This window comes from Fusarium poae, chromosome 1 (genome assembly GCF_019609905.1).
Source record: "Fusarium poae strain DAOMC 252244 chromosome 1, whole genome shotgun sequence".
In the NCBI taxonomy this organism is placed as follows: Eukaryota; Fungi; Ascomycota; class Sordariomycetes; order Hypocreales; family Nectriaceae; genus Fusarium; species Fusarium poae.
The window spans coordinates 6,729,769-6,742,090 of NC_058399.1; the positions used below are offsets into that span (position 1 = coordinate 6,729,769).

The following is a 12,322-nucleotide window of genomic DNA, read 5'->3' on the forward strand; positions in this document are numbered from 1 at the left end:
TGTATGGGATATGGGGGGTACCGAGGGGAATAATGGTTTATTCAAGGGCAGGAGTTCCGGATTTCTTTACTGAAAGGGCAAGGCGATTATCACACTACCAAACTAATGGTTCGCGCACAACATGATTCGAGTCATGCAACATGACAATGCAATACGCATCACTACACTCTGCACCGAATCCTAAGGCTGTTTGCCGACCTAGAATTAATGCTTGCCATCACATTTATATGTATGAATTTGCTGTTGCTCAACTCTATTTCTCATTAAAAACGACCGAGACCCATCTATCTCTGTCCCAAACGCGCTGGTACATTACAAATACAGACCCTCTGGCTCGCCCTCTTGCTTCGTACGGAGTACTCTCTCACGAGCTGAGCGGAAATCCGCCATTTGCACCCGCATTCTTCGTTCTCGGAGGGCTAGCAGACCAGCCTCAGAGCAGATGGCCTTGATGTCGGCACCAGAAAGATCGTCCTTTTGCGATATGAACTCCTCGAGATCGACATCGTCGTTAAGGTTCATCTTGGAAGTGTGCAAGGTAAAGATCTTGCGCTTGGTGTTTTGATCGGGGTTCTCAAAGAGAATCTTTCGGTCGATACGTCCAGGTCGAATCAAAGCGGGATCCAGTGTATCAATCTTATTGGTGGCCATTATGACCTTGACGTCACCACGGTCATCGAAACCGTCCAGCTGGTTGAGAAGCTCCAGCATAGTTCGCTGAACTTCTCGTTCACCGCCGGATGTCGAGTCGTATCGCTTTGTACCAATGGCATCGATTTCGTCAATAAAGACAATAGAAGGTGCGTTTTCGCCAGCAACCTGACAATGTTAGTAAAGGGCGGACCTATCAAAGGAACCTACATACCTGGAAAAGTTGTCGGACAAGTCGAGGTCCGTCACCAAGATACTTTTGAATAAGCTCACTACCCACAATACGGAGGAAAGTAGCAGACGTTTGGTTGGCAACAGCCTTGGCCAGTAGTGTCTTTCCAGTACCGGGAGCGCCGTAGAGGATAACACCCTTGGGAGGCTTGATACCCATCTCTTCGTATAGCTCGGGGTGGAGTAGCGGCAACTCCACTGACTCTCTGACTTCCTGAATCTGTTGTTCCAAACCACCAATATCGGCGTATGATTCGGTCGGCGCCTTGTCGAGCTTCATCACGCTGACGATAGGGTCGGCGTCGTCCGTCAAAACACCAACGATACTGACGCTCTTGTGGTGCAGAAGTACGCTGGCACCGGGCTCCAAAAGATCCTTGTCGACAAAGCTCATGATGCTGACATAGTATTCAGGACCAGTTGTGCTACTGACGATCGCATGGTCGTCGTCGATGAGCTCTTCCAGAGTTCCAACACCCATGGGGCTTCCTCGCATATCGTCAACACGACCGCGCTCATCTGCTAATCGGTCAACGTCGGCATCAGTGCCAGCGGTTTGGCCCTCCTTGGCTGCCTTGGCCTTTCGCAGACGCTCCTGGTTCTCGACGTATTCTTCCTCAAGCAAGAGATGATCGTGGATTCGCTGCATTCGCAAGAGTCGAAGCTTGCATCGGCTAGTAGGGTAGACGGCGGGAAGCTTTTGTGCGGCGCTGGTGCCACCGGCCTTTCTCTTCTTGCGGCCAACTCGTGTCGTAGGCCTGGGCGGAGGCTCGTACTTGGGCTTATCCTTCTATAAGACTGTTAGAGAAGCTGAATGAAAGCGGATTCGAATTGCTTGCCTTCTTGTCCTTGTCATCACGTCCCCCTTCTCCCATGCCGGATTGACCTTGACCCTAGATAACGTCAGTAGCTGCAACGACACCGAAACAGCGACGAAAAACCCACCATGCTGGAGAATTAAGAGCCTGAAGCTCGGTATATTCTTTATCAATGATTAATGTGCCGGGATTCTGTCTGAGTGAAAAAGAGTAGATGGATGTGATTTGATGTGGAGGAGAGGTCAAGGACGAGGCTCCAGAGCTTAGTGATGATGAAAGCGACCGCCAGGCGCCAGGGAAACACGACAGCAGCTCCAGCCTAGTCACGTGCTGACAGTCACGTGGAGTTCGACGACAACAGCAGCATAGCAATAAATGTTCAAAGACCCAATTCATGCAAAAATGTCTTGCTAATGGAATTAAGTTTATTGATAGTGTTTGTATTCTGGTAGTATTTTGATGATTGATGTATCTCTGTTCTTGCACCTCTATAACCTTCTATTGGTTATAAGTAAATAAATGTCATATTCGCCGATGTCGGAGGACACATTGCCGTAGTATAATGTCTAAACCTTCGATTTAAAAAGGTAAAAAGCTAATACGTATGCTGTAATGTAGAAGATTGGTTAATGAGATGATGATGTGGTTGGGAAACCGACGTTACCTTAGTACTCATCATGAGGTGCTTATTAAACCTTTGTAGTTGTATCCGTAGATGTAAGAAATATCAAGACAGGTATGAAGCGTTGACCCACTGCAAGATTCCTCATTATTAAGAGAAAAAAGTTAAGAGAAGTCAATTCTTCGGTGAGGCAGACACGAAACGTCTTTGAGCTGTGAGCATAGACGCAAGGTGGAATAATCAGCTGCAGGAGCAAACAAGGGTGTTACACTGTTACTTGTGACAGGTACTCCTGTCGGCTGCGAGGTTTAAAACATGATTCGTGAATATATTTGACTTGTAATTTCTCTCTCTTTCCACCTAAAAGCTCCACCTATAAAAAGAACCCAAAGACCTTTACCCATCGACCTGGGCACTTGTAGAAAGGCAGTAATCCATTCATTTCCTTCCATCCATCTATTTTTGAACAACCCGGCTGCAACCACCCCCACAAGGCGCTAACTCTTAGCGGTCTCCCAGTGGAGTGACGTCGGCTGAACGCTACGCCACAGCCTGACAAAATTCTAGGACCCCTCCTTCCATCGCCGACCCAACCCAACCTTAGTACCTACCCGGTCTTTTGCACACGACCATCTACAAAAGCTTACTCCAAAGGTTGCATCTTTTCCTTGTTACATAAACCGACATTCTTTTTAAACAAACAAAAAATAGCTACTCGATATTCCAAGACAAGAAACCCGCCACAGTCGACATCATGTCAAGAGATCGCCGCATATTGAAAGAGCTTAAGGACATTGAACTTGATCATGACAACTCGGGTGTAAATGCGACTCTTGTTTCCGACGGCGTCATGACACACCTCAAAGGGACATTTCCTGCTCCTCCAGACACGCCTTACTCTGGCGGCACCTACACGATCGATATTCAGATCCCTGATCAATATCCATTCAAGGCACCGTTGATGAGGTTTGACACAATGATTTGGCACCCCAATGTCAGCAGTCAGACAGTAAGTATAGGATGAGAGGGGAAAGAAGATCCTGGCATTTGGGTAAAAAACGAGGATTGGATGGAAAAGAGATGGAACACTATCAGAGAGCAGGCAAATAAGCAGTTATTGACCGACCCGTTTCTAGGGCGCCATCTGTCTCGACACCCTCAGCTCCAACTGGTCTCCCGTCCAGACCATCAAAACAGCCCTTCTCTCCCTTCGAATGCTTCTGGAATGTCCAAACCCAACTGATCCTCAAGACGCAGAGGTTGCGAAGATGATGATCGAAAGCCCTGAACGGTTCGCTGTCAAGGCCCACGACTGGGCAGTTGAATACGCTGGAGCTCCACGAAAAGAGGTCGATCTGAGCCAATACAAGCAAGAAGGCGCTCCTGCGACCCCCAAAGCTGATCCTGCCCGGTATGTGGACCATACGAATGAGAAGCAACGAGGGCTAACTTGGCACACAGATATATGGGTTACAATAAGGACCTCGTCGAGAGGTTTGTTAACATGGGCTTTGCTCTGGACAGTGTCGTTGAGGCCTTCATTGCTATCGGCATTGACCGCAACGGGGGCCGAGACTACGTCTTGGAGGAGGCATACATGGGCGACATTGTCGCCAGACTCCTCGGCGAGCAATAATTCATTACCAAGTAGCGTCTAAAGAGGAGGAACAGTGTTTCTAATAAACGAATTTCAGCATGGTATGGGGAGTTAGACTGCGTTCCGGATTTACTTCGTTCTTTTATTTTATTTGTCCGTTTTAACATAGACAAGTCCACAGGATGGAAAGACTGCGAAGCTGAAATGGCAGATGCACTTAGTAGCGAGTACTCAAAATCGAAATATGATATGACATTGTGGTTTGATGCTTGGCAGCATGTAATACCGTGCATGTCCAAGAAACAATTACGACATTTTCATGTGCAACAAACCACATGTTCGTGCATGGGTCCTTATCAGAGATAGCTTGAAACACTTTTCGACATTAGATAGGTAGTTCATGGTGTAATGTGACATTTTAGCGCATCGCGTGCTGAGGGTTATGTTATGGCACGCACTCGCCGGTGGAAAATCAACACCAAATAGCCCTTTCCACAATCTAGCCTGCGCGCCAGCCAGACCATCCTTGCTCTATCAGGTACGTACGAAGAAATCATGCAATATGATGCAAATAGCCCTCCTTGAGCGAGCCCTTGGTCAATTATATGAACCGGGCTCTGCTGACTCATTTACTTCCCCCAACTCAGACACATATCTCATCTTCCAAAAAGCCGAAACCAGTCAGAAGACGCAGACGTAGTTTAGTTATAAGATTATAGCAGATCGCGGCGGACAAACTCGTTGTAGAGAGCCTTGCCCAGACCAGCGGGGGAGCGCTCGACAATGACACCGGCGTCCTCGAGAGCCTTGATCTTGGTGTCGGCACCACCCTTACCACCGGAGACGATGGCACCGGCGTGACCCATTCGTCGTCCAGGGGGAGCGGAGATACCAGCGATGAAGCTGACAACGGGCTTGCCACCGTTGACGGTGTTGGCCTGCTTGAGGAACTCGGCGGCGTCCTCCTCGGCGGAACCACCAATCTCACCAATCATGATGATACCGTCGGTGTTGGGGTCCTCGGTGAAGACCTTTAGGCAGTCGATGAAGTTGGTACCGGAGAAGGGGTCACCGCCAATACCGACGACGAGAGACTGGCCGAGGCCGGCCTGGGTAGTCTGGTTGACGGCCTCGTAGGTCAGGGTACCGGAACGGGAGACGATACCGATGCGACCGCGCTTGTGGATGAAACCAGGCATGATACCAATCTTGCACTGTTCGGGGGCGATGATACCGGGGCAGTTGGGGCCGACGAGACGGGTCTTGTCCTGGGTCTTGAGCATGTCGGTGATGCGAACCATGTCTAAGTGGGCCCTGGGTTAGAAACCTTCAATTGGGCGTGAGACGGACATGAATAAAAACCTACCATGCTGGGGGATACCCTCAGTGATACAGACAACGAGGGGGATCTCGGCCTCGAGGGCCTCCTCGATACCGGCAGCGGCCAGAGGAGGACTGAAAGATATTGTTAGGGGCGGTTTTGTTCGTTATATGGTTGAGTAGACGTACGGGACGAAGAGACCAGTAGCGGTAGCGCCAGTCTCCTTGACGGCTTCTGAGACGTTCTTGAAGACAGGAAGGCCGAGGTGAGTCTGGCCAGCCTTCTTGGGGTTTGTTCCACCGACAACCTTGGTGCCTGTTCATTGTATTGTCAGTCTTTGAACCCCTGTCACATGTATATATATATATCATGATGTATGTGTGTCGAGATCGATATAGTGGGAAGACCGTACCGTATTCGATAGCTTGCTCAGCGTGGAAACTACGTCATTTGTTAGTTTTAATTGTTCTGTAGACATATTTGACTGTTCGTAATACTCACGTTCCCTGCTTTCCAGTGAATCCCTGGTAGATGACCTTGGTGTCGCTGTTGATGCGCAGGTTGTTGATGGTCTTGGCGTACTGCGATGAAGAGTAGGCGCGGCGGCCAACGTTCTTCAGCGCAGAAGCGCGAGCGGCTCTAGTGACGGACTGCATGATGATATGATTATGGAAAAAAGGAGAGAGAGAAGAAGTAACGCTGCTTCTGATTTGCAACGTTTAAAGATTGGAGAGCAATGGGGGGGTTCAATTTCTGGGGACAGGACTGGAGGAGCTAGAAAGGAAAAACGTCGATACAGGAGCTTGTTCTTGTTCGTATCAAGATTATCCCGTGGCCGGGATCTAACGGCCTAAACCAGAACGGGTCGACTCACACATTTTTGTTACCTTTCCAGTGTGTCAGTTTTTGGTGCTGGACCTCTGCGCTACGGGTGGTCTCGGAGGAACTGTGCCGAGCGGAACATGAATAATCCGGGGTTACAGGTAATGAGAACCACTAAGAAGTGCCCATGTAGAGGTGAGCGTTTTGGTACACGGTTAATCGCGGGTTCTCGGTGAGAGCGAAAACTAACGGGAAGGTGCGTCATTGGGTGCTGCAGGGGCCCTGGACCCTCCTTTTTTCACGGACTTGTAAGTCCTAATGATTGTTTCGATTAAAATCGCGGACATTGACAACCTGATTGATCCCGTGGGAGTGAATGAGTGAGTTCCTTCTACTATTGCCTTGTCTATCTAAAGAACGAATGTATTCTATCTACGGTTCAAAGAGTGTAAATCCCCAAATCTTTTATCCAATCTCTGCTTCAACCATTGCTCCCACTATATGCTGCTAATTGCAAGCAAAACATCTCAACCAAATGTTTGAAAGAATGTTAAGAAAGTAACGATATCAAGATATACTTCCGAGGAAGCATCCCGACCAAGTCAGTTGATACTCTGATCCTGGCATGCATGACCGGCTGGTATAGTTGATCACCGGACCAATCGTAACCATGTCAGCCCCTGGGTTCAATTGAAGATGTGCGCGTCCCATGACATTTCAGTTCAATCGCGCACATCTTCAATAAAGAACAATCTTAGTAGACGCTCTTCACGTTCCAGCCAACAGCCATTACTCTCGCAGCGAGGAAACAGGCAAGCGCCAGTACATACGACAGTCCATCAAAGACGATGAGAGCAGTCCAGCCTGCATCGCCGTTACCTCCAGCTTCGAGAAGAGCACCAGCAATGGGTAGACTGCTGAGGGTTCCGAAACTAGCTACCATGAAAGCTGTCGAGATGAAGCGTCCGTAGTCGCGCGGGTCGCATAGTTGACCAACGCAGACAGGTGTCAAACCCAGGTTTGAGCCAGAACCAAAGCCAAATACGACCGCGAATGCGATGATCATGACTTGGGAGTCACCTGCTGGCAACCACAAAGCGAAAGCCGAGAGAATGCACAGCCCAAGGGTAAGAAGCATGACGTTGAAGCGGCCGATCTTGTCCGCTAGAAAGCCAGGGAGAAAACGACCGAGTAATGAACCAGCGTTGAGGATCGAAATGAGTGTGTAAGAGCTATTGGCATCGCCAGAGTATCTACCAGCATAGGAAACAATGTACGTCAATGGTACGAAGAGACCCCATTCCATAAAGAAGATCCCAAACGCAGCAAAGGTAAACTTGAGGTCTTTGAAGATGCCAAAGTCTGGCCAGACAGAAGTTACTCTGTTATGTCGCGGAAGTCGTGATCGCATAAAGAGCGTGGCCGGAACGGTAAGACCCAAGATGATGAAGCCCAAGATACGAGTCGTCCACGCAAAGCCAATGCTGGGGAGGAGCTTTTGCAAGACGACGGGGAATATGATGCCGCCGATTGATCCTGCAGTCATCGCACAGCCTGTTGCAAGACCGCGGCGGACGTCGAACCAGTGGGCGATGGATGCATAGGAGGGAGAATTGAGCAGGGCGCCTCCTAGACCACCCATGACCGAGTATGACAGAAGGATCTGGTAGAATTCTGTATAGGTATGTTAGAGACTATTGAGTCCACGAAAGATAGAGTCACTCACCTTGACAAACGCTGAGGATGAACAGACTGGTAGCAATAAGTAAACCACCAGCAAGAACAATAAGTCTGGGGCCATATTTGTCAAAGACAGGCCCAACCTGAATGCCTACAATAAAAACAAAAAATAGGTACAGACTAAAGATCCATCCAATTTGGGATGACGAGTAGTCTCGGAGCTGGTTCTCGGAAAAGTACGACTCAAAGACAGCAGCGGTGTTGATGAGACCGTACACGGAAAACATGCCGCAAAAGGATCCAAAGACTACAAGCCATGCTTGAAGACCACCCTCGGGAAACTCGAGATTAGGCTCATGATTCTCGGTCGGGCTGGTGGAGGAGGTTTCAGTGGCTCCGTACTCGAACCCCGGAGCCGTTACCGGGGCCGGTGATGATTTTTCGGGATCTCCGCGCTGGATCGCCGGCGGCGGAGGGGAAGTGGAAGAATGACTAAAATTGATAGACTCGTCCTGCGCAAGGCAGGCTTGGTGCTGGTTTTTTAGGCAGCTGTCCTCTGCATTGTGTTCGTCGTATGTCATATGGTGGTTAAAAAAACCTCTTGATCACAAACGAGTTTCTGGCCTTGTTCAATTGATAATGAATTTACATGGAGAGGACCATTGAGAAGGTATTTAGTTGAATTGAGAGATAGACCAAGGTTCCGAGGAGGGGGGGATAGACAAAGAATTTATATGCCGGGATATGCAGCCGGTAAACTCGGTGTATAGTATGATACAATGCTGGTTAGGTTGGGCGCTATCTACAAGTGAGTCTACCGCAACAATTCATTTTGCTTAGTGCATGGGCGTCGACTCCGTAGAGGTGCATGACTTGGCACTAAACCATAGGCTATTCGTTTAAATTACAGATTCTATGAGTCAAGAGGACGTTGTTGTCCTCTATGATGATGAATTGGCTGATATGATTCATCGACGGGTGTCAAGTTACAGTTACATACAGTTAGAGCCCGTTTTGCCCCATCTTTGAAGCAGCCAGGGAGCTAGTAGTTAAATCTGGGGCCATCGGATACTCTAGCCGTGATGAATTGAACATCTCCGGGCGAATCACATCGGATATAGTTATATGGATACCCGCCGTTATTAATATATACAAGTCCGAATCGTATGATGAACAAACATGCATGGGAATTTAAGCTTATGATGATGTGTAATGTTTGCTCAAACTGCATGTGGGAGAAATTGGTTTCGACTCACCACAGCGCTTATTACCATGCAGGGTCTTGACTGACGATACCGACACGCTCGCACAAGAGAATATTGTTTGGCGTTGATGAGTATCAGGGCACTTTCGGTTAGAATACAATTAGTATCGTTCGGTTGGCGGAAAGTCCATATTAATGGTTGTGCCGATAAACGTATCCCGTAACCTGCAGCGAGTAACCGGCCTGGGCTATCTAATTTCTTGATCACCGGCCACTGCAAACTGTGAAAATAGACTTGGATTAATTATTGAAAATTGTTACTTAATAATATGTGCCATGAGAAGCTACCAACAGTACAGTATCCTTCAGCATTTGTGATATTGAGCTCGAGTGCAGCTGTCGTCAATGTGTATAACTGCATGACCCGGTAACAACTCCCCTATTTTCTTGACCAGCTACAAGAAAACGTTGTACACGAAGTTGATTCACAGCTTCCACGTAATTAATTACTCAAGAAAAAATCTAGCTACTATATGCCGTTAGTTGTAGACGGGACGCCCATGTAGGCCTAGACGCATTGACACTGTCACTGTTGTTGTCTGGGCATACCAAAAGTCCAAAGATGCAAAACTCCTTTTCATATCGCACTCTATTCTGACCATACTGAACAAACTGTATATAATTAATGTTATCGTAATAATACTGCGCCACAACCAATGTCCCACTTCAAATGCCGTTGCTCTTACACGAGAACACACCAGACACCTGCCCAGCTTCAAACTGGTCTATGATACCCTGCACACTTACATACGTTCCCAACGTGAGGTACAAAACACCAGTCAACATGATGATGACGTTGAGAGTCACGGAAAGGAAGTCAAGGATGGGCTGGCGTGTCCTTCCAACTTTCTTATCGGCGCTTCGCATGCGAAAGTAGGCTAGAGCCCAAAAGATGAAACCGAACCAGCAGTTGAATAGAGATGACATGACGGATAACACTAAAGTTTTCATGAGTGATATTCAGCAGCAAATTCGAGTGACTTACACGATGAGAAGAAGGGAATGAGTTCAGCGACGAGGAACGCTGCAGCCCAGCTGAGGAACAAAACAAAGCTCCACCAGAACCAGCCTTTGAAGGTATGCGACGTGAGATGCTCTGAGTCTTTGAACATGCGAAAGAAAACGAATCTGCCTGTCACGCTGGCGTAAAGGCACCCGACAAAGATGATAGTAGGGACCATGAAGGAATAAGAGACCTTCTTGTAGAGGTCATTGAGGACACCAAAGGCTGGCGTGACCATGTACTGGTTACCCGTATAGGCGTAAATGACAGCGCCGACTATGCTGAAGGTGACGATTTCCGCGCATGTGCAAGCCCACAAGGCCTTGGGGAAGTCCCTATAATTGTTAAAAGATTGATAGCTTCATCAATTGACTGTAACGTACCGAGGATCGCGCATCTCAGCGATGAAGCTAGGAATGGTGGTTTGACCGATGAATGTGTAGCTCATGTTCATAAAGGCCGACATGCCCGTAACAAGAGTGGTGGTACTTGGCGTCCATATCGAGATTATAGGCTCGCCCTTGCTAGGATAACCAGCAGGCGTTCCTTGGGCTCCGGAAAAAGCGGTTGCTAATATGACTGAGATAAAAGTGAACAGTGTCGAGGCAAAGGCGAGCTTTGAGAGCATGCTAAAGGTACGTGGGAGCGACCCGATCCAGCTGATGACGGTCACCACTACGGCAAAGGCAACTGTTCTGCAACCTTTGATGTTATCGGCCTCTGTCATTGTGTTTAAGTAAATGGCGCCGACAAGGACGTGGAGAGCCTGGATAAAGGTGTTGTTGAGGACAAACATGGCTGCTGTCCACCACCAAGCCCATCGCCCATTCCACCAGATCATCTGGCCTATGTCGCAAACATCGCGAACCTCGGGATGTCGCAGACAAAATTCCCACAGAACGAGACTTGTGTACAGGACAAGTCCAGCAACAACAGCAGTCAGGATCAATCCAGGTACGAGGCCAAGAAGACTGTAGGACCAAGGAAAGCTCATGATAGAAAGCACAATGTACTCGCTAAAGAGAAGCCCGGCCGTCTTTTGCCAAGAACATGTTCTGTATTGGATGGCATTTCCTGCTTCGGAAGCGACCTGCTTATCGTGCAGGTCTACGGCCGAGGTGCTGTCTGTTTCGGAGACAAGGTTGGATGCCAAGTGCTCGGCGAGGGGTTCGACGCGGGGGCCAATTGTGACTCTGGAGCCTCCAAAAGCTGATGCGAGCCAAGGCGATCTGTTTGCGGCGCCTGAGCTTGGCGTGCGTTGAGCCTCTTCAAGTGTGGAGGATTTGGATTCCATGGCTGTGTTATGAATGATACAATGTACTGTATGCGATAATGCAGCTCAATTGTAGTCTAGGGAATATGGACAGAATATGAAAGACACGCCGAGAGATGAAGATGACGATGGGGAAATGTTGGGGGATACAACCCTTATAGAAGAAAAAAGTACCTCATCTCTAAGGAGTAGCAGAAGGATGGCAAGTCCCTCTCTGCTGCTTTCCTTACCTACTGCTACTTACCCTCCTCTCAGTCCAAGCCAAGCCAAGTCGAGTGGAAGGTAGGTCGATCTTCTCTAGACTGCTCCAGCCTGCAGTTGCAGTTGAATGAACTCCCCGAGACCTTGCATGATGGGGGCGTTGAGGCGTCGGGTTCAAGGTAAATTACAGCACTAATTCCTACAGTGTTTATTCTGATTGGACTGTCTGCCGGTATTAAGGTACAAAAGTATCGATCATGACGTACTCAAAAGGTCCAACATGACTCCTAGAGAACCTGTTCAATCACGCAATTTGATGCTCATTGCTCATAGGTGTGTAGCGTTAGTCTAGTAGAATTGGGTTTTAAGCTTACTTCTCATAAGCTTGTTTTTGTTGCTCAGCTTCTACTGGTTGTTCAACGGGAATAATATGCAATCCCCGGCACCGCCGAACGCCCGACCACTCAATGAAGGCGCCATAGGTATATTGCATCTGCAAACTTATATCCACAAAAGAAATGGTTCGCAGTCCTAAGGAGTGTCTTGATGGATGAAATTTCACAGCACTAGTTACATTTCTGTCATTTTCTCCTACCCAGGTGACATTGGAACAACCTTGCATCCTAGCGGCACATAAGTACCTAATAAAGCAATCCTATCTTCTGGCCCCCAACATGGATGTTTTTCGAATTGAGAACCCACAGTGGGCACCTTATAGAGGATGCTCTGGGGACTCAAATAGGTATATATCTTGCGCTGAAATTGGCCAGTCAAAAGTTAACAAGTCATAGATAACCATGGTCAAAGCGAAAATGCAACTCTGACGACTTGGCTCAAGT

The 12,322-nt window shown here is 48.2% G+C and overlaps 5 protein-coding genes across 5 annotated transcripts; 1 reads left to right on the plus strand and 4 right to left on the minus strand.

Moving 5' to 3' along the window:
• Nucleotides 1–312: 312 nt before the first annotated feature.
• RPT2 (ATPase of 26S proteasome regulatory subunit 4) lies at nucleotides 313–1,830 on the minus strand (the record flags this gene model as incomplete). Its single annotated transcript, XM_044846752.1, has 3 exons — nucleotides 313–819; nucleotides 866–1,672; nucleotides 1,828–1,830. The coding sequence occupies 3 exons, from the start codon at nucleotides 1,828–1,830 to the stop codon at nucleotides 313–315; spliced, it is 1,317 nt and encodes a 438-aa protein (XP_044712668.1).
• A 1,246-nt stretch (nucleotides 1,831–3,076) lies between these two features.
• Nucleotides 3,077–3,958, plus strand: FPOAC1_002170 (uncharacterized protein; the record flags this gene model as incomplete). Its single annotated transcript, XM_044846753.1, has 3 exons — nucleotides 3,077–3,331; nucleotides 3,459–3,733; nucleotides 3,784–3,958. The coding sequence occupies 3 exons, from the start codon at nucleotides 3,077–3,079 to the stop codon at nucleotides 3,956–3,958; spliced, it is 705 nt and encodes a 234-aa protein (XP_044712669.1).
• Nucleotides 3,959–4,632: 674 nt separating this feature from the next.
• Nucleotides 4,633–5,896, minus strand: TCA8 (Succinate--CoA ligase [ADP-forming] subunit alpha, mitochondrial; the record flags this gene model as incomplete). Its single annotated transcript, XM_044846754.1, has 5 exons — nucleotides 4,633–5,222; nucleotides 5,286–5,374; nucleotides 5,429–5,555; nucleotides 5,653–5,681; nucleotides 5,742–5,896. 5 exons carry the CDS (start codon nucleotides 5,894–5,896, stop codon nucleotides 4,633–4,635), a joined length of 990 nt encoding a protein of 329 aa, XP_044712670.1.
• Nucleotides 5,897–6,816: 920 nt separating this feature from the next.
• Nucleotides 6,817–8,323, minus strand: FPOAC1_002172 (uncharacterized protein; the record flags this gene model as incomplete). Its single annotated transcript, XM_044846755.1, has 2 exons — nucleotides 6,817–7,736; nucleotides 7,789–8,323. The coding sequence occupies 2 exons, from the start codon at nucleotides 8,321–8,323 to the stop codon at nucleotides 6,817–6,819; spliced, it is 1,455 nt and encodes a 484-aa protein (XP_044712671.1).
• A 1,349-nt stretch (nucleotides 8,324–9,672) lies between these two features.
• On the minus strand, nucleotides 9,673–11,303 carry FPOAC1_002173 (uncharacterized protein; the record flags this gene model as incomplete). Its single annotated transcript, XM_044846756.1, has 3 exons — nucleotides 9,673–9,944; nucleotides 9,992–10,344; nucleotides 10,393–11,303. 3 exons carry the CDS (start codon nucleotides 11,301–11,303, stop codon nucleotides 9,673–9,675), a joined length of 1,536 nt encoding a protein of 511 aa, XP_044712672.1.
• Between the last annotated feature and the right edge of the window lie 1,019 nt (nucleotides 11,304–12,322).